At 50.4% G+C, this 17504-nt stretch overlaps 8 protein-coding genes across 8 annotated transcripts; 3 read left to right on the top strand and 5 right to left on the bottom strand.

Annotated features, from left to right (window-relative positions):
* Positions 1-389: 389 nt before the first annotated feature.
* Positions 390-2422, top strand: F4813DRAFT_381869 (carbohydrate-binding module family 20 protein; the record flags this gene model as incomplete). Its single annotated transcript, XM_049245726.1, has 3 exons — positions 390-636; positions 684-1503; positions 1561-2422. 3 exons carry the CDS (start codon positions 390-392, stop codon positions 2420-2422), a joined length of 1929 nt encoding a protein of 642 aa, XP_049097754.1.
* Positions 2423-2614: 192 nt separating this feature from the next.
* On the bottom strand, positions 2615-3998 carry F4813DRAFT_366335 (P-loop containing nucleoside triphosphate hydrolase protein). Its single transcript, XM_049244017.1, has 4 exons — positions 3664-3998; positions 3481-3586; positions 2725-3299; positions 2615-2657 (listed from the first exon to the last, which is right to left on the bottom strand). The coding sequence occupies exons 1-3, from the start codon at positions 3801-3803 to the stop codon at positions 2751-2753; spliced, it is 795 nt and encodes a 264-aa protein (XP_049097753.1). The 5' UTR covers positions 3804-3998; the 3' UTR covers positions 2615-2657; positions 2725-2750.
* Positions 3999-4374: 376 nt separating this feature from the next.
* Positions 4375-5486, bottom strand: F4813DRAFT_391362 (fructosamine-3-kinase; the record flags this gene model as incomplete). The annotated part of the gene is made up of 3 exons (XM_049247155.1): positions 4375-4468; positions 4536-5223; positions 5300-5486. 3 exons carry the CDS (start codon positions 5484-5486, stop codon positions 4375-4377), a joined length of 969 nt encoding a protein of 322 aa, XP_049097752.1.
* Positions 5487-6325: 839 nt separating this feature from the next.
* Positions 6326-6688, bottom strand: F4813DRAFT_391361 (uncharacterized protein; the record flags this gene model as incomplete). The annotated part of the gene is made up of 1 exon (XM_049247154.1): positions 6326-6688. The coding sequence occupies one exon, from the start codon at positions 6686-6688 to the stop codon at positions 6326-6328; it is 363 nt and encodes a 120-aa protein (XP_049097751.1).
* A 2667-nt stretch (positions 6689-9355) lies between these two features.
* On the top strand, positions 9356-9997 carry F4813DRAFT_391360 (uncharacterized protein; the record flags this gene model as incomplete). Its single annotated transcript, XM_049247153.1, has 1 exon — positions 9356-9997. The coding sequence occupies one exon, from the start codon at positions 9356-9358 to the stop codon at positions 9995-9997; it is 642 nt and encodes a 213-aa protein (XP_049097750.1).
* Positions 9998-10333: 336 nt separating this feature from the next.
* F4813DRAFT_366319 (ATP-grasp domain-containing protein) lies at positions 10334-12333 on the bottom strand. The gene is made up of 4 exons (XM_049244016.1): positions 12030-12333; positions 11838-11936; positions 10633-11782; positions 10334-10560 (listed from the first exon to the last, which is right to left on the bottom strand). Exons 1-4 carry the CDS (start codon positions 12081-12083, stop codon positions 10517-10519), a joined length of 1347 nt encoding a protein of 448 aa, XP_049097749.1. The 5' UTR covers positions 12084-12333; the 3' UTR covers positions 10334-10516.
* A 35-nt stretch (positions 12334-12368) lies between these two features.
* F4813DRAFT_153842 (uncharacterized protein) lies at positions 12369-13694 on the top strand. Its single transcript, XM_049238988.1, has one exon. It carries the CDS (start codon positions 12714-12716, stop codon positions 13527-13529), a length of 816 nt encoding a protein of 271 aa, XP_049097748.1. The 5' UTR covers positions 12369-12713; the 3' UTR covers positions 13530-13694.
* A 17-nt stretch (positions 13695-13711) lies between these two features.
* F4813DRAFT_366315 (HSF-type DNA-binding-domain-containing protein) lies at positions 13712-16501 on the bottom strand. The gene is made up of 5 exons (XM_049244015.1): positions 15948-16501; positions 15797-15895; positions 15678-15745; positions 15185-15610; positions 13712-15128 (listed from the first exon to the last, which is right to left on the bottom strand). The coding sequence occupies exons 1-5, from the start codon at positions 16481-16483 to the stop codon at positions 14341-14343; spliced, it is 1917 nt and encodes a 638-aa protein (XP_049097747.1). The 5' UTR covers positions 16484-16501; the 3' UTR covers positions 13712-14340.
* Positions 16502-17504: the final 1003 nt, after the last annotated feature.

Below are 17504 nucleotides of genomic sequence, written 5' to 3'. Positions count from 1 at the left end.
CCCCAGGTTGCCCCAGGTTGCCCCAGGTTGAATCTTGGTTGGCTGTTGCTTACCACCAAATTCTAGAACTGAGCTTATTTTGTATTCACGTCGTCTAATTTCGAGGCGGAGTTTGCTTTCGCGCCGTCGCATTGACCCCATTAAACACCGCCAGGCCAATTTACCTGGTTACGGTCCTATTGACCGAGAAGTATCACCGGGGGGACCCAGAGATTCGGTCCTACAGCCGTTCTAGAGTAGTATCCGATCAGGTATCCGAAAGAGGCAAGGGGCCTCTTCACGATGCTGCTGAAAAGCTTCGTATATAAAAGCAGTAAAAGATGGACGTCTTACAGAGCTCAAGTCAAGGGCTTCTCGCAAGCAACAGCACCTCGTTAATCGAACCCATCATGCAGGGCCTCACTTCTCTATTCCTCTTGGGCACTTTTGCCTTCCAAACCATCCTCGGCTTTCCCGGTTCTTCTCGGGCACGACGAGAGGGCGTCATCGTTAAGAGGGCGGTGGACAGCTTCATAGCCACCGAGGAGCCTATTGCCTTACAAAAGCTTCTTGGTAACATCGGATCGGCTGGGGCCAGCGCCCAAGGTGCCAGCTCAGGCGTCGTTATAGCCTCCCCGTCTAAGTCCGACCCTGATTGTATGTAAACTTCTCTCTCGAACTTTCACAATATGCTAATTATTTAGATTTCTACACCTGGACTAGAGATGCCGCTCTTGTCTTCAAGGCTATAGTCGAGAGATTCACTAACAGCTACGATGCGAGCCTGCAAACCCAGATACAGAACTATATCATCGCCCAAGCCAAGCTACAAACTGTATCCAACCCGTCAGGTTCTCTATCCGATGGAACGGGTTTGGGAGAAGCCAAGTACCATGTCGACCTCACCGCTTTCACTGATGGCTGGGGCCGTCCGCAACGCGATGGTCCCGCTCTGAGGGCCATTGCTCTGATTAGCTATTCCAACTGGCTTATTGCAAACGGGTATAATTCAACGGTTACTAACAACATTTGGCCCATAATCCGCAACGATCTCACCTACGTCGCCCAGTACTGGAACCAGACCGGCTTCGATCTCTGGGAGGAAGTTAACGGAAGTTCTTTCTTTACAGTTGCTGCCCAGCACCGATCTCTAGTCGAAGGAAGCGCCTTAGCAAAAACCCTTGGTATAAATCATGACTCTTACGATGCTATTGCGCCTCACGTCCTCTGCTTCTTGCAGACCTTCTGGTCATCTTCGAGCGGTTATGCTTTGGCCAATATCAACGTCAACAACGGTCGATCTGCTAAGGACGGCAACGTAATCCTCGCTTCGATTCACAACTTCGACGCCGCTCTAGGCTGCGACGCCGCGACTTTCCAACCCTGCAGTGACAAGGCTCTTTCCAGCCACAAGGTCGTTGTAGACTCATTCCGTAGCATTTACGGCCTTAACTCAGGAATCCCCAGCGGGTCAGCTGTTGCTGTAGGACGATACCCCGAAGATGTCTATTACAACGGTAACCCGTAAGTATCTCTCTAGGCTAGTTTTCTAAGTTCACCCACGGCTAACGACTATGCTAGATGGTATCTTCTTACGCTCGCAGCCGCAGAACAGCTCTATGATGCCCTCTACGTGTGGCAGACTACTGGATCTATCACGGTCACCTCCACTTCGCTGCCGTTCTTCCAGGACCTCGTCTCTGGTGTTTCAGCTGGCACGTACAAGTCCGGCACAGATACCTACACCGCGATCTACAATGCCGTATTCCTCTATGCCGATGGCTTCTTCAACGTTGTCTCCCAATACACGGGATCCGACGGTGCTCTTGCCGAGCAATACAACCGCGACAGTGGCACACCGCTATCTGCTAAGGACCTTACTTGGTCGTACGCCTCCTTTTTGACCGCCGCTGCACGACGAGCTGGTGTAGTCCCCCCTAGCTGGGCAGGCGCAGGTTCCACTGCTACTTCGGTTCCCGGTGTCTGCAAGGCGACGTCTCAGGGCGGATCATACTCTACGGCTACGGTTTCGTCTTTCCCAGCCAACCAAACTCCCATCACCACCACCGTGCCGACTACCACCATCACCCGTCCCACAGTCACCCCCACCACTACTAGCTGCACTGTCGCTACCGCCGTCGCGGTCACATTCAACGAGCTCAAGACTACGACCTACGGCCAGACTGTCAAGATAGTAGGCAACGTCGCCGCCCTCGGCAACTGGGACACCAGCCAGGCGGTTGCTCTCAGCGCTTCGCAGTATACCTCCAGCAACCCCCTCTGGAAGGGAACTGTCACCCTCCCCGCCGGACAGGCCATCCAGTACAAGTACATCGTAGTCAACACCGACGGCTCCGTATCATGGGAAGCCGATCCGAACCGTTCTTACACCGTCCCCAAGACCTGCGCGACCTCGTCGTCCCAGAGCGATACGTGGCGGTGATCTGGAATCTAGTTGTTTAAGTCGCATCTCAAGAATGTTGAAATAGTAGGGAAATTGCGCTGCTAGGCTGGAATATCTTGGTTGTATGATATTGACTAATGCCCCTAAAGGAGTTATGATGATGCTGGTAGACCGCTTCTCCTGAGGATGAGACCATGAAGGAAAGAATATGGGATAGAAATAAAAAATCGAAATATATTTTCATCATATCTTAATTTATCGTCAAGTGATACGTCTTGATCTGATAGTAAGCGTTCTTTGCTCTGAAGCCAACTTAGATATCAGCATTGATCATATCTCACCTTATTTCTATTCATCTACCCATCCATCACTTCTTCTCCTCCCCCTTCCCCAACACCCCCTCCAACTCCCTCATCAAAGTATCCACCGCCCAATTAAACGTAACCTCCATATCAACATCCAACCCAGCACCGTCCTGCGCCAAAATCCCCTTCTCCCGCAACACCCCGCCATCCAGCCTCCCCTCCACATCCCCGTCTACAAACAACCCCCTATGCGCCGCCGCATAGTTCGGCCACACGACCTTCTCCACGTACCCCGGGGGATCGGCCCAGAACCCTTCGAGGGTGACGTACCCGTCGCGCCGCTCGCGGCGCTGGGTCGCGCGCGCTCGGCTGACGAGCAGGAAGAGCTTGACGTCGAGGAGGGCGGGGATGCGGCCGCGTTCTAGCTGGGGCGAGTACAGCAGGAAGCCGTCTAGCAGGCAGATGCGCAGGTTGGCGGCGTGCAGGATGGAGTGGCCGGGCTGGCCCGGCTGCAGCCAGGAGGATACTTTGGATTTGGCGGCGGATATGGCGGCGGCGGAGACGGGGCAGGCGCCGATGGTGTTTTGGTCTTCTTTGGAGTCGACGAAGGGCTGGGACGGGACGGACGGTGGGTTAGTATGTGGTTGGTTTTGGTCTGGGGTGGTGAGAAAGTGGCTTGGGGAAGTTAGGTGGTTATGCGTGACTTGTGCGGATATATGAGACTTGAAGTCATCCTTGTAAAGAATAGAACCGAGCACCGGTATACCCAGTCCCTCCCCAATCAAAACTTACAGGAAAAGTGCCATGGGCGTGGATATGCTCCAACGCGCGCTTCATATCCGGGATGTTAATCGCCTCGGCGCAGTCCCAGTCCAAGAGGCCCTCTTTGTAAGGCAGTCTAGATACCAACTGGTCAGCATTGAGCTTTTTCATAAACCCGTTTAGATAGGGGGGAACAATGGAATTTCAAAATACTCAGCCTCGGGTCTATAAAAATCATCCTCGTGCAGGACAAACGTATTCGGAAACACATCGCGCAGCAGCCGCGCAAGCGTCGTCTTCCCGCTAGACGAGGCCCCGCTGATGCCGACTACGAAGGCCTTTCTGTCCTCCATGCCGACCCTCTCTCCTGGATAGCCTCGCGGTAAACTGTACTTGTATTTTTGAACGTGTCATGGAGTGGATTGAGAAGAGGGTAGGAGGGTTAGCTCTCGGTTTGCAAGCAAAGGTTGAAATGGTGCAATGGTGCAATGGTGCAATTGCGCCGTTAGCCGACGGAAGACTGCTTAAAGTAAATTCAAAATTCGGAGGCGCCCGGGATGAGTCAGCCGGCTCCCCGAGTCTTTCTTTTTCTCCGAATGCTATGAAGTTCCGCCGAGGTGTACAAGTATATGATTTTAAGTAGTCTGATGTCACTATGCCGTATAGCTTGCTGCATTTTTTCTTTTTCTTTTTCTTTTCTTTCTTTTTTTTTTTTTAAAAAAAAAAGAATGGTTTTAGGTAGTTAGTTAAATTTAAATAATTCACACGATCATAATCTATTCTAATATACATGCTATCCATCCCATTGGAAAATTAGTAGGTGGACTATTCTAACATCGAGTCAACTCCCAACTATAGATATAGATAGGGGTGACGATAAATATAACAATACAGCGATCTAACAGATGAAAATATATCCAACCTTCACCCGTATTTCGTGTTGAGCTTCTTCATAATCGACATCGCTCCACTCCTGTACCCACCACCAAACAACGCCCAGTGGTTCAGATGATGATATCTGCATAGTTGTTAGCCTCGCAAAATCCGAACAATAGGACATCAATATGGAAAAAAGCACAACTTACAACTCATACAACAGCACCCTATCCTCCCACTCCTCCTTCGGTTCAGCCTTCGGCACCAACCCCTCATACTCCTTCCAGAAACTCGTCCCAAACCCTCCAAACATACGCATAATACCCAACTCGTACTCCGAGTGCCCATACACAGCCGACGGATCGAACAAAACCTCCTCGACACCCCCCTCGCCCGCAATCCTCCCTCGCCCGTGATTCCCACTCCACAAATCCCCATGCACAACAACCGGATAAACACCCTTAACATGGCCATCCCCAATCAGCCTCGGCACCACCGCACCAGCCGTCCTCTCCACCGCCTTCCCCAGCTCCAGATCCTCGCCATTCGCCTCGACGCCCTGCTTCAGGATCGCGCGCAACCGGTTATTAGCGTAGAAGTCCGCCCAGGAGCTCTTCCACGAGTTATCCTGCGGCGAGGACCCGCAGCACGTCGTGACCGGGAACCCGAACACGGGCTTGTCGAAGCCGTCTGGGATCGGCGCGGGCGTCGTGTGCAGCTTTGCCAGTTTCTTGGCGAGGGAGTCTCCCGACCCGTTCGGGCGCGATGACCCTAGCTCGAGGAAATCTGTCACGAGGAAGAACCGGTTGGGGTTCTCTTGGCAGACGCCGTTGGCGTGGGATTGGGGGCAGAGGTTGGGGACGACGGAGCGGATGGCGTTGAGAGAGACGTGTTCTCCTGTGTTGTATCAGCTTCTCATCAAGTGCGTATTATCTAGGTATCATATCATGGCATAGAGACATCCCACCCTAACCTTTAAACATGAGTTCAGAATCGGCTCCTGTTCCGGTCTTAACGAAGTAGTTCTTCTCCTTCCCTTCTACCGTTGAGCTTAGTTTGAAAGTCGAAGCGAACCCTGAGCCGCCATGTGAGGTGATCTTGGTGACTTGCGCGTCTAGACCCAACGCTTCTAGGATCGCTGGATCGACCTTGGAGGCCATGGTGGTTGCGTTTCTAGTGGCAAGAGATTTGCGCAGATTAGTTGGTATGCACTTCAAGCTTGTTAGGACCTTCATGCAATATCACCTCCAAGTGAGATCTTAGAGACGAAGATGAAGCTGCTGATCGTCTGATAGATAGTTTATATGAATGACGTCACTTTTCTTGATTGGCGTAGCACTTCCAAGCAATCAAGCAATCAATCGAAGTAAGGGCCGGAGACGCACAGTAAAGCTTCGTCTATATCAAACAAAGAAAATATCTATGTAGAGTGGTGTAAATTCAGCTCTAATTTGGGGTATCGTCGTCCTCGGAACTCCCCGTACAAACGCGATGAGCGAATAAGTGAATCTGCCAAGTCGCATGCCGCATGCCGATGATGTACAATAGGATCGACAAGCGCATCTAGTGACCCCGTCCGCCCTATAACCTACATAGGTACCTAACCTAACAAATCCATCTTTTAGGGTATCGATAAGCCACTAAGCACCCTAAGAAGAGCCCCGACAGAACGGGTAAGCCCGCACAAAACTCGGCAACTAGTCCAGGGGCCTAATCTACCTGGTTACCCACACCTTTCCCTTTTCTCCCATGATAACGCCACACACTAATACCTAACAGAAGCCTTAAAGCCAAGCTAACCAGCGGCTAGATTTTTCACCTAGTTGCCGCAGCCACAGCTGAACGCTAACAAAATAAACTCCCTTGCGCCGAAAAGCTTATACGCGGGTATTCTTCATTCCTTCGTCCCCTTATGAGGCCTTGTTGTTGCAAGGGTGCTCGGGATTCTTCCGTCTTCGCAATTATTCAGCATCCTTGCTGATCAACTCAAAATCGAATTTTAAGCCTTGGTTTCCGAACTAACTCGCCGAGTTGAAGTTGTTGGTGCCGAGCATAAGGGAACTAAGTCTGAAGCTACACTTGCCATGCTTGACTTATGGGCTAGACTGTTTGCCTGCTTATACCACGGTTTCTTCACGGGTTTCGATTTAGACCCTTCCTCCTTCGACTTCTCGACAACGGCAGCGTTCGTATTACTTCTCGGTGGTAGAACCTCGCCGGGATCTATAGGATCCCTAAAGACTTCTTGACCGTGTCCCGTGCCGTTGAAGCAAGCTGCGCATGGGCAGATAGGTACTATGGGCTGGAGACGAGATGGATGGGCCGTCTGGCTCCGCCACCAGTTTTGGAATTCGGTCTTCATTGTAGTGTGATGTGCTTGAAGTAGGTAGATAGCCTTCTATGTGTTTCCGTTCGCAATGCCTTCGTAATATGTAGAGATGGTATGTGTATCGAGCTGGGAGCTTAGTTGAGAACAAAGGGTAAAACACAGCTACGATTGTCTAGAGATCTGAAGCTGTTTAAGTACTTAAGAGCCAAGCACTCCTTGCATTCGGCCTTGTCCAGAGGACACTAGCAGAAGCAGGCGGAAAATAAAACTCGCTATATAGGTAGGTACCTAATGTATCTGCTGCACCATGAGGCTCCGTGTCGTTACATGGCATCCCCGAATCATCCCGCGTGTCGCCACTCCGGAATGCCAAGGTATTTTTAGTCTGAATCAGTCTGCTTAACATGCGCATATGGCCGACACGGCTGCACGGCAAAGGCGCCGCTGATGCTTTGACCCGGTAGGTATGCGGCTACGCACGATTGCTCCCAGCTTATAAATTAAGACATGCGGGCAAACTCGCAAGGGATTGTCCAAGGTATGTGACAAGGTGACGAGTCACCGCCTCTCGTTTACACGTATGTATTTAGGGGGTTAGATATGAATAGCTTTCTTCACCGGTTTTTAAATGGAGTCTTGTGCCTCGAAGACGTTGTATGTTACCACCTTCAAGGTCCTAATTCGTTGGACACGATGAGTGCGATGAGTGCGATGAGTGCCGTGGGTTACACGAATTGTTCCTGAGCGGCCCCCACGTATGATATACGTAGGTTCCGGTGCGGCGATGTCCAACGTATTGCATTGGACGCCTTATTCATAGTCGATGTTACCTATCTGCATCTAAGATCACCACTTGTCCAATTTGTACCAGATTGACCGCGAGGCTAATATTGGGGTGCTTCGTCTACAGAAAACTTGATTGCGGTCAAGCACAAGAGGTGTAGGGCAAGAGAAAAATAAGGAAAGAAGGAAAAAGTTGATTTACAATGGAAGTCGGCGATTCTGCGGACTTAATTCGGAAACCTTATCCTGTGCCTCTTACTCAACATTACTAAGGATGCACGTGATTTATAGAACTTCATAGTCCGGGTGACTAACATTCATGACTCAGCAAGGAGGAAAAAAGTTGAAGATAGATTATTTATTACCAGATGGAGATAATATAGCCTCTTTTCACTGTTAATTATGACCTTAGGATTTATCACCCTTTTTTATTTTTTATTTTTTTCAATTTTTTTTTTCATAGTGGGCGATGGTAGTTAAGGTACGGGGTAAGACTCTAATCGCATATATTGTTGGCTGCCGCCATAGGTAGCGTACAAATTTATCAGACGCTTCCACCAATTAATTGATCAATTGGAGTGATTTGCCTTTTAGCGAATCAAACAAATTCCGATATGATGGGATGCAATTTACTTTAGCACTAGAAATGATTCTGCGCGAGGTTTCTTCTACGTAGCGAGGAAGTACAATTTAGACGGGATGGTATTTAGATCACTCCCTTATATATATTTAAAATAAATGTCTACGACTTTCGTAAAGTTAAAATATTGCTAATGACTACCTAATCGAAGTAAACATCTTCTCATGTCTTGTCTACTAAAAAATGGAGGATCATACTCTGTCTAATTCCAAGGGGCTTACAACAAGAATTTTGAGATTCCCGAAACAGATCTGGGCTGGAAGTTTCCTGGAAAATCTGATTCGCAATGATACCATATCATTGATGTAGACTTTGAAATATCCATAGCTGTCTCATGTGTAGGATCTATAGTGAGACACAAATAATGACTTTAGAAATGTTGAGTTGGAGGGTAGGATAATGACAACCAAGACAAATGTGGTGTTGTTCAACCCACCTACCTTTGATTATCATAAGCAACATATAACAAAGTACCTAGGTAGGCAGCAGTGTAGAAACAAGGAGGCTGATTCTGCGATAATGGTACAGCATCAAATTGTGCATGGACCATTTTTAGGAGTGATTCTAGGGAAAATAGGAAGTGAGGCCCTAATGATTGTAATTGAACAGAAGGATCAAGAAATTAATCAACTTGCTGTCTGTGCATCAACAACTGATTCTACAATTAATTTTTACAACTGATGCCTTAGTACCCTAACTTTATCACTACCCTTCAGTCTTCCAAATTTGCACATCTTAACCTCAGGTACTCAAAGCCAACCAACCAACCAGTCATCTAGCCATCCTAATTTGGTGATTTCCCTTAACTCTACCACTTCTAGAGAGAGTCGACGCATCACACAAATTATTCTCCCTCTTCTTTCTCTACAAATTGAGAGAAAACTTTTCCATATAAACCCACGACTTCTACAGCTGCAATTACACCCAAACCAGGTGGCACCTTACACCCAACCACCAACCACCCACACAATTCTCTCCCAACTTCTCTTACGAATTCCCATTCGCATTCCTAGGTATTCTTGAGAGGCGCAGCTTCAACTTCATATCGCAACCCTAACTGTCGACCTTCAATCTGGTCTGCAAGACATACACCTGCCCAGAAGAACATCGACTGCAATAGCAACACCCCACACCTTAGATTCCCAAGACTAACCACCTACACCACAATGTAAGTAAAGCCCCCCCCCCCCCCCCAATATCATCAAGATACCATCCCCCAGCGCAATTACTAACCAAGCCCCCCCAGCCCCAACCAACCAACCAACCAACCAGCAACCATGTCCTCATCCCACGTCTACACCGTCCCCGGCGCCTACGGCCAGCCCATCCCGTGGTACATGCTCAGCCCGGACAACACCATGCACCGGCCCTTCGGCGCCTTCTCGCGCGGACACGCCGTGGCCCCGCGGCCCTTTATCTTCGGGGTCCCGCCCGAGGAGCTCGCGCGGCGCCGAGCCGACGCCGCCTTCGAGGAGCGCATGGCGCAGCTAGCGCGGTCTCCGGGCCAGCCCGCGCCCGCGCCCCGCCGCCCGTTCCCCGAGCCGCAGATGCCAGTTCTCGGGCGCGCGGTCCTGCGGGTCGGCGCCGCGCTGGGCCGCTGCGCGGCGCGGGTGCGCGCCTGGAGCGCCTGGGGCGCGCGCACCAGCGAGCAGGTGAAGCAGGACTACGCCCGCGTCATGTTCGTCGCCGAGAGGAAGTATTGGCTGGCGCTGACCGCGTACCGGAAGAGCCCGTGGCCGAACACCCTGCGCCAGCTGTGGTATCTGCTGCTGATGCTGCTGGGGCTTGTGCTCGTGGTGTGGGTTGGCTGGTTGAAGATTCTCGCGGTGATGGAGGAGCGAGGACGGAGAGAGGTTTATCTACGCGGGATCCCGGAGTACAGGGTGTGGTCTGTTACCCAGCCGCGATGTACTGGCTAGATGAGTGAGTTGAGGGGAGTGAAGTAAGAGGAGTGAGTGAACTGAGAGGAGTGGGAGTTTGGGTCTTGGGATGAAATGAGAGCGTTGGAAAAGAAAAGAAAACGATAAAAAAAAGGGAACGCATAGGAGTAGGATAGGCTTCTAGGTTATTAGAGGAATCCAAGGGCATCTGGAGTAGCCCAGTTCTATCTTCATATCAGCGCGTCATTACTGGTTATTACACGTGTATAGCTCAAGGCTTAGACACCTAAGCTAGACAGATCGAATTAGCATAGCGGTTTCGCAAAGTTGAAAGTTTAGCCGTCACGAATTCGAAAAGGGGGCAAGACGTCAGGGTCTAGATTAGGAAAAGCAATTCCATTGAGAATCAAGAGGGCGAGGGAAAATATCAAAATGCATGCAATAGTGACAAACCCGCCCTAGCTCTATTTCACAACACCTCTCCCGTTATTCTCACGCACCCCGGAGGTCCAACCCTGAAAAAGTTAGTACAGTCTATCGGACTAGTGTCTATCGTCCTTAGATACCCAAGCTGAATTCGACGCCGACATCAATGTCCCGAGCTAGGTGAGTGTTAGCATTATCCATCTCACTCTGGAATATTAGTCTAGTAAAAAAAAAAAAAAAAAACATACCCAACTTCACAACCTTGGACAGTTGTACAGACTTCTCCGCGGCGCTTTGGAGGTCGTCGATGGAGAAGATCTTCATTCCAGAGTCGTTGATTAGTTGGTGGGCTTGCTCCACGTTGGTGCCTTGTAGTCGAGCAATGATAGGGACCTTAAGGTTCAAGGTCTTGACGGTGTTGATGAGACCGTGGGCGATGGCGTCGCATCGCACGATACCGCCGAAGATGTTGACGAAGACGGCAGTAACCTTAGCGTCGCTAGTAATGAGCTCAAAAGCCTCCTTGATAGCGGCAGGGGTAGCACCACCACCGACGTCAAGGAAGTTGGCGGGCTGGCCACCGTTCAGCTTGATGATGTCCATGGTAGCCATGGCCAAACCGGCACCGTTGACGAGGCAGCCAATGTCACCGTCGAGCTTGATGAAGTTCAGGCCAGACTCGGCGGCGCGAACTTCCTCGGGGTCTTCTTGAGTGGTATCGCGCCACGAGAAGATATCCTTTTGTCGGTAGTCGGCGTTGTCGTCGAATCCGAATTTAGCGTCCATGCACATAACCTGGTGGTCAGAGGTCTCGGACAGGGGGTTGATCTCGATCTGGGTGGCATCCTTCTCGAGGAAGATCTTGTATAGCTTTTGGATGGTGTCCTTAGCATCCTCGATGCACTGCTCGCTGAAGCCAAGCTTGGTCGCAATATCCCGCGCAATCTCGTCGGTTACACCAACCTTGATGTCGATGTAATTAGTGTTGATAGCTTCGGGATTCTCCTTGGCGACGCCCTCGATATCCATACCACCCTGAGAAGAGGAGACGATGACGGGACCCTGCGAAGACCGGTCCATGAGAATGGCCAGGTAGAACTCTCGGCGAGCGAACTTGCGCTCGCAGATATAAACCGAGTTGCAGAGGCGGCCAGCCGCACCAGTCTGCTTGGTAATGAGTTTGTGGCCGATCATCTGCTCGGCGAACATCTTGGCCTCTGTGGGAGAGTAGATGACACGGACACCTCCCTTCAGGCCGTTGTCGAAGCTACCCTTTCCACGGCCACCAGCCAAGACCTGGGCCTTGATAACCATATCCTCACCACCGATCTCCTTCGCTACCTTCTCGGCCTCGGCGGCAGACTTCGCATTGCGACCTTTCGGGACGCTGACGCCATACTAGAATAACGTGTTAGGATATATTTGAATGTAATAGTTGAGCGCTAATTTCTACCTGTCGCAATAGGTCGGCTGAGAGATATTCGTGAATGCTCAGATTTCTTCGCTGTTGTTGGGCGATGCCGTTGAATCTGGTAGCGGGGGAGAAGGCAGTCTACATCAGACAGAAATAGATTAGCACGATTCACTAAAAAGGCAATACATGTCTGGATAGACAGCTCGAATCAAGTCGTCCAAATCATCTCACCTTAGAAGCCCGCAGGGCAGAAGCTGCAGCTCGGCTGCGAGCGAAACCGTACATTATAACGACGGGAGCTAGGTCTGAGCGTCAATTGATTTTAAGATAGCCCAGGGAGAACGAAGCGCCACTGGCTGCTCGGTTATAACGGATGAAAGGAGATGGTTATTTTTCAACTGATGTTGCGATGCTATCGTCAAACAAGAACAACTGGCCCCGGCCGTTAGGGAGAGCTCTTTTCCGACAGAAAACGGGAAAATCCGGTCAATTCATCTGGTAGGACCCACTCTGCCCGGTGAAGCTTAGGTGCGACTTGCAGCTGATGCTCCTGCATGACTTCAGCGAGCATGTGCCACGGGGACTGGATCAAGTATCTTCCGTCGCATTTTTAATGCGTTACGTAAGGCCCATGTCCTTCATGTAACTTTGCCATGTGCTAGGCGTACATAGTGAAAGCTACGCATAATTTACTGTCTAACACTGTGTCGCTTATCTTATCGTATCTTCAATTCATCCTTACCTTTTTCTTTCCTTACCATCTGAATACCGATGCGACAGCCCGCTGCCAAACCGGACAGCAGCAGCGCAGCACAATATGACCATCATGATCTGGCGATAGTATAGCTCGCTAGCTAACATACCTCATACTCCCTCGTAGAAATTATAAACCGAGTACCTCATTGCCATTCCACCATGGCGCCAACCTCTACTTCGACCTCAAAGGTCGCGCCCACCGGCAACCCAGCGCCCGACTTCACCGTCACCATGAACCGTATTCAGACGCAGCTCGAAGCGCGCATGAAAGCCGCCCGCTTATTCCTCCCCTCGCGCTCCGATCTCAACAACGCCTCCTCATCCTCCGGCAGCGGTTCCTTCTCTGCGCTCGGCGGCAGCTCCAGTTCCTCCAACCCCCGAGCCCAGTTTCGCGATGCGGCAGCCAGACGAGCCGCCGAAGAAGCAGAGTTCGCTGAAGAGCGCGGTCTCGATCCAAACGCGGGTATAGGGCTAACTCGCAGTCCCGCGACCGGAAACGAGAACACCGGCGGAACAGATCGGGATACAGCCAGACTGCGTGGGCGACTGTTGGGAAAGCGAGGGAGGAACAGCGCCGATGCCAACGGCCAGCAGAAATGGGTGCGCAAGGAGGACAGCAGCGACGAGGAGGCGGGGCGGAGCGGACTCGGACGAGCTAAGAGGAACGGGAAGAGATTACGGGCGGAGGAGATGCAGGATGGTAGTGACCATGTCGAGTCGGGTACATCCTCAGAGCCTAAGAGGCAAGGGGCTGATACAGACGGTATCAAAGCGCAGGCTAGCCGCACCAACGGTCCCAGGGACGGAACGGAAAACCCGGTTGTCGAGCCCGCAGGAGCAGCACCCAAAATTGAGCCCAATCAACCCCCATCGGAAGAAAACCCGAAGAAAAAGCGGAAGAGGAAAAAGAAAAACAAGGCAAGGGATGGAACTAGAGCCGGAACTGGAACTGGAACTGGTGGGGGAGTAGGGTAATAAGATTGGATCGTCCCTGTGGCTGTCCCTTAAAATGACAGAGTCTGCAATTGGGACTTCTAAGCCAACCATTTAGCTTCGAATTAGATTTACTAAGGAGTCTTCGAAATGTGATAGATCATATCATCAACAATCAAACTGCTAGGTAAGGGAACTACTGCGGCTCCCTGGCCGGTTACTGCATGCAAAGAAGCCTTTACTCCTCCATTAACTACTTTCTTAAGAGTACATGATTAGTGACTCCGCGAGCGTAGTTGCGCGTGAAGCAATTGGGACAAGATTGTTCCTACTCGACTCCTATCCAACCGATTACGACAGCCACCCCTCCCCAAGCAAGAAGCAAGCCCATGTTCCGTGTTGTACAAAACCCAATGGGCAAGTTGGTTCAGACAGACATTCGACCCCCCAGCCTCCAAATTTCAACATCTGCTATGTGAATGGAATAGTGTAAGTGTTTTCTTACCCATCGCCATACCATCACCAAACCATCACCAAACCGTTCCGAGTAATTCTCAAATGTAGCCAACGCTTTTTTGGTATTTCAGCGGGAAACTTGAATATCCAAGAAATGAATATAGCAATGCAGTGACAGAAAGGAGAATTTATGAAAAGTGAAAGAAAATTCGTAAGGTGCATAGTCGATGTCATATAACATGGCCGTAGCGTGTCGTTCCGAATCCTTTAAGAGATTCGCGTATTCCGCATCAATCGCTCTATACAAAAACAAAATCCCGCCGTGTGTGGTATAATGTGCGACAACGCTTTCCATGACGTGAGATATGGGATATTCAAGGACCTATAATGCCAATTATTACATCCGTTTTCGCTTCCGATCCTCGTCTCCTCGAGGATCGTCCTCGTCGTCTCGTTCTACTGTATCGGTTGGGTTAAGAATGTGTGCCATGCTTCCCCTCCTGGTTGGGGGAGCAGACATGTCTTTGACTGAGAGGTTCTTGTTTTCTCGGTTGGCCGAATTCCAGGACCAGTTATTGAGACTTTCTAATCCATTTCCAATACTACCGTTTGAGAAAGGAGCTGGTGGAGTAGCAGGTCGTGATAGTGAGTAATGTGGCGGTGGGTCGCGGATACGTTGCTCGTCATGGGCGCCTCGATTAGGGGAAGACGGCCAGTGAGACGAAGGCGGGCCAGAAGAGATGTACGGAGGCGGGTTGACTTGCCACCCAGCAGCTCGGATATCGGCTGAGGTGTGCCGCCTGGACAAGCTGCTCGGTGGGGGCTCAACGGTAGCAAGCGGATGAGGCCCAGGAGGAGGTGGCGGTGCTTGAGATCGGAGGGGAGAAGGCGACGACTGGGTTGTGCTCCCGCTAATCGACCCATGTGATCGACGTGAGCCTATCGCAACATTGGAGGAGCTAATTGCGAGATTAGAAGATACTGGGGGTCGGTAAAAGTTTGTTCGAGATTGAGGGTATCCCCCTATTCTTCTTTGATCGTCCTGAGCTAACTGCCGAGGAGATACAGGGGGGTTTTCGAGGTTTGCAAAGAGCTGGCGGCTACTCGGGAAGGTTGGCTCATGTGGTTCGTCGATGGATCGGACGAATTCGGTCTGGCGTTGAATTTCCCCTTGTAACGCAAGAACTACGACCGTATTAGACCATTAAATGCCTTTCTTGTCTGTACAAAATGAAACTTACCATCTCTGTGGACGGGATTCTCTGGTGGAACGAGGCTCAGAACTGTTCTAGATAATTCTTGATTTAGCTGCAACAAGCGATTCATCGCGTCCGACATTGCTTGCTGCTTCACGTTCATGTAATGAGTGTTCTCCTCGCTGCGTTGCAGTCTAGTCGTGACTTCGTACAAGGAGTGCTCAATGCTCGCAAGCCTCGGATCTGAGCCGTCATGAATTGGTGGCATGGGTTCTGCTGGAGTACCAGGCTGCGACGGGGTTGGCTTCTGGCTATTGTACTCTCGGTGGTCCCGGTGGATCAGTGTGTGACGAGATGCTCGCCGCTTGATCTCGCGCAGTCCAACTAGGTCGCCCTTCTTAAAGTTCCCATTGCCATGTTTAAATTCCCACAGCGCAGTTTCTGGGGATCCAGTGTGAAATACGTCGCTTACTGAAATGCTCATCTCATTAGTCGTCTAAGATTTTCCGGCGACAAGGGCTCATATTCCTGTGCATACCTTTATGAAAGCCGTACATATTTAGTTGTCGGACGAAAGAGGATATGTTTGTGTGCTTGAAATATTGGCTGTTACTCAAATTAGTCTCATTGGCTGGCCGCACGGGACTGGAGACATACGCAAGAACTTTAGAAAAATCATGTGAAGGCGACATTACGAAGCTCTCAGCGGAGCTAGACCAGCTAATTAAGTGTTGTATGTTAGGATCTTCCAACATACTGCGAAACGGTTAGTGGCCATGCGATCACCAGTGATAGAAACTATACACACTTGTAAAGTTTATGGATAAACGCAGTCTGTACTATCTTCGGCTGGTGAACAGCCGCGGCCGCGGGCGCAGGCATTGTAGTCGAAGCAAAACTCGAGCTCTGCTCTCCTGATAGCGCGGTGCTTTGGCGATCATTAGAATCGCTACCATCTCCGTCGGAGCTCTTCCTAGCACTCTGCGGGGCTGATGAATTAGTCGGCGTGGTGATATCCATGGGCTCGCCCGACGGCGAAGGAGCCGACATCTTTATGGTTGGCATCGGCGTAGGAGTGGTAATAATTGGAACCGTACGTGCGCCCATGCTCTCGCCAGCCTTGTTGACAGGTATGTTTCGCGGCGCACTCTCAGTCGCAACGTCCATCTGGTCTAAGTAGGGGAAAAAGGATGCACTAGTTAGCAAGACTATAAAACTGGAAATTAGAGACAGTCGAGACAATTTGACAAAGAGGGACAGCGAAACTACGGCGGGGAACTTGGAACTGGAACTGGAACGGGGACTGGGCCGGATTTCTAGAAAGTACGGAACCACGAACCGCATTGCTTCTATTTCATAATCGTGCACGGTTTAAGGGGCCTCCTGAGTGTTGTCGTTTCTGGCTTTTGTTTCTGGGCGAGGTATTGCTGCTAGCTCCCGATTATCTGACATGGGGTCCTTTCGACCAAATTGTCGCGGGAGTCAGCCTTGCAGATTGAAGGTTTAGCTAGCTGCTCCTCGCCGCCGTTATTTTTGTCGATGGTGGGGGAAAAAAAAGAACAACACGGGAGATTAGTTTAAGTTGGTGCTTCTGGCCAAGACTGGAAGGGGGTTATTGGGGTCGGCAAAAGATCGAAAAGAGCTATTCTATGCTCCCATCGTTAGACAGCCGACGGTACAGGATACAGGATACAGGATACAGGATACGGGATATGTGGATCTCAAAAGAGAAGTAAGATATTCATGTCAAGTTCGCAATGTGCGAGCAGGTGATGTATGTATTGTACGAAGGTCGCCATGTAGATACATACCTCTTACTTACAGGTAAAATGTACGTATGTGACAGCCTGTGGGTGGCTCGGGTTGTATGTACGCAGTTGCAAATGGAAGGTAGGTGTGGCCCCCCCGTATGGTCCTTTGGCAACCTCGGGAGCAGGGACTTATGAGCAGGGACTAATGTACATATGTACATATCTTACATGGTTCAGCCCAGACCCGGCGGTGGATCACCCTAGAAGCATGGTCCGTGAGGTGCTTGCTTCGGGGAAGGGGAGATATACCTGTATAGGTACCTAGATAGGTACTTACCTACTACGTAGATTAGGTACTTATCTTAGGTACCTATTCATGTACCTACAGTGCCTCACCACAAGCACTAATCAGACAAGGAACGATCGGGAGTTTCAACGGAACGACTTTGGGATTACCTAAAGTGAGCCCTGTGTTAGGTACTCTGCCAAGAAATAATGTACAATGTAATACAATGTACAATGTACCTAAATGTAACTCACCAATAGAGAGCTGCTAAGATGCTGACGTGAAGATGTGCATTCTGCAGCTTTCAATCTTCTGTTCGTGTAATAAT

This window comes from Daldinia decipiens (genome assembly GCF_022478715.1).
Source record: "Daldinia decipiens strain CBS 113046 unplaced genomic scaffold F4813scaffold_27, whole genome shotgun sequence".
NCBI lineage: Eukaryota > Fungi > Ascomycota > Sordariomycetes > Xylariales > Hypoxylaceae > Daldinia > Daldinia decipiens.
This window is presented reverse-complemented; position numbering and strand designations above follow the sequence as displayed.

Bases quoted from the DNA above. Each gene is read 5' to 3' on its own strand.
- F4813DRAFT_366335 (XM_049244017.1), bottom strand. From the start codon at position 3,803: ATGGAGGACAGAAAGGCCTTCGTAGTCGGCATCAGCGGGGCCTCGTCT. The intron at 3,587-3,663 runs GTATTTTGAAAT...GTTGGTATCTAG, and splicing joins TTTTATAGACCCGAGGCTGA to ACTGCCTTACAAAGAGGGCC. The intron at 3,300-3,480 runs GTAAGTTTTGAT...GTCCCGTCCCAG, and splicing joins ACGCCCATGGCACTTTTCCT to CCCTTCGTCGACTCCAAAGA.
- F4813DRAFT_366319 (XM_049244016.1), bottom strand. From the start codon at position 12,083: ATGTACGGTTTCGCTCGCAGCCGAGCTGCAGCTTCTGCCCTGCGGGCT. The intron at 11,937-12,029 runs GTGAGATGATTT...TGTCTGATGTAG, and splicing joins CTGCCCTGCGGGCTTCTAAG to ACTGCCTTCTCCCCCGCTAC. The intron at 10,561-10,632 runs GTATGTTTTTTT...ACACTCACCTAG, and splicing joins GTCCAAGGTTGTGAAGTTGG to CTCGGGACATTGATGTCGGC.
- F4813DRAFT_153842 (XM_049238988.1), top strand. From the start codon at position 12,714: ATGGCGCCAACCTCTACTTCGACCTCAAAGGTCGCGCCCACCGGCAAC.
- F4813DRAFT_366315 (XM_049244015.1), bottom strand. From the start codon at position 16,483: ATGCGGTTCGTGGTTCCGTACTTTCTAGAAATCCGGCCCAGTCCCCGT. The intron at 15,896-15,947 runs GTGTGTATAGTT...ACCGTTTCGCAG, and splicing joins TTTATCCATAAACTTTACAA to TATGTTGGAAGATCCTAACA. The intron at 15,611-15,677 runs GTATGCACAGGA...TGAGCATTTCAG, and splicing joins TATGTACGGCTTTCATAAAG to TAAGCGACGTATTTCACACT.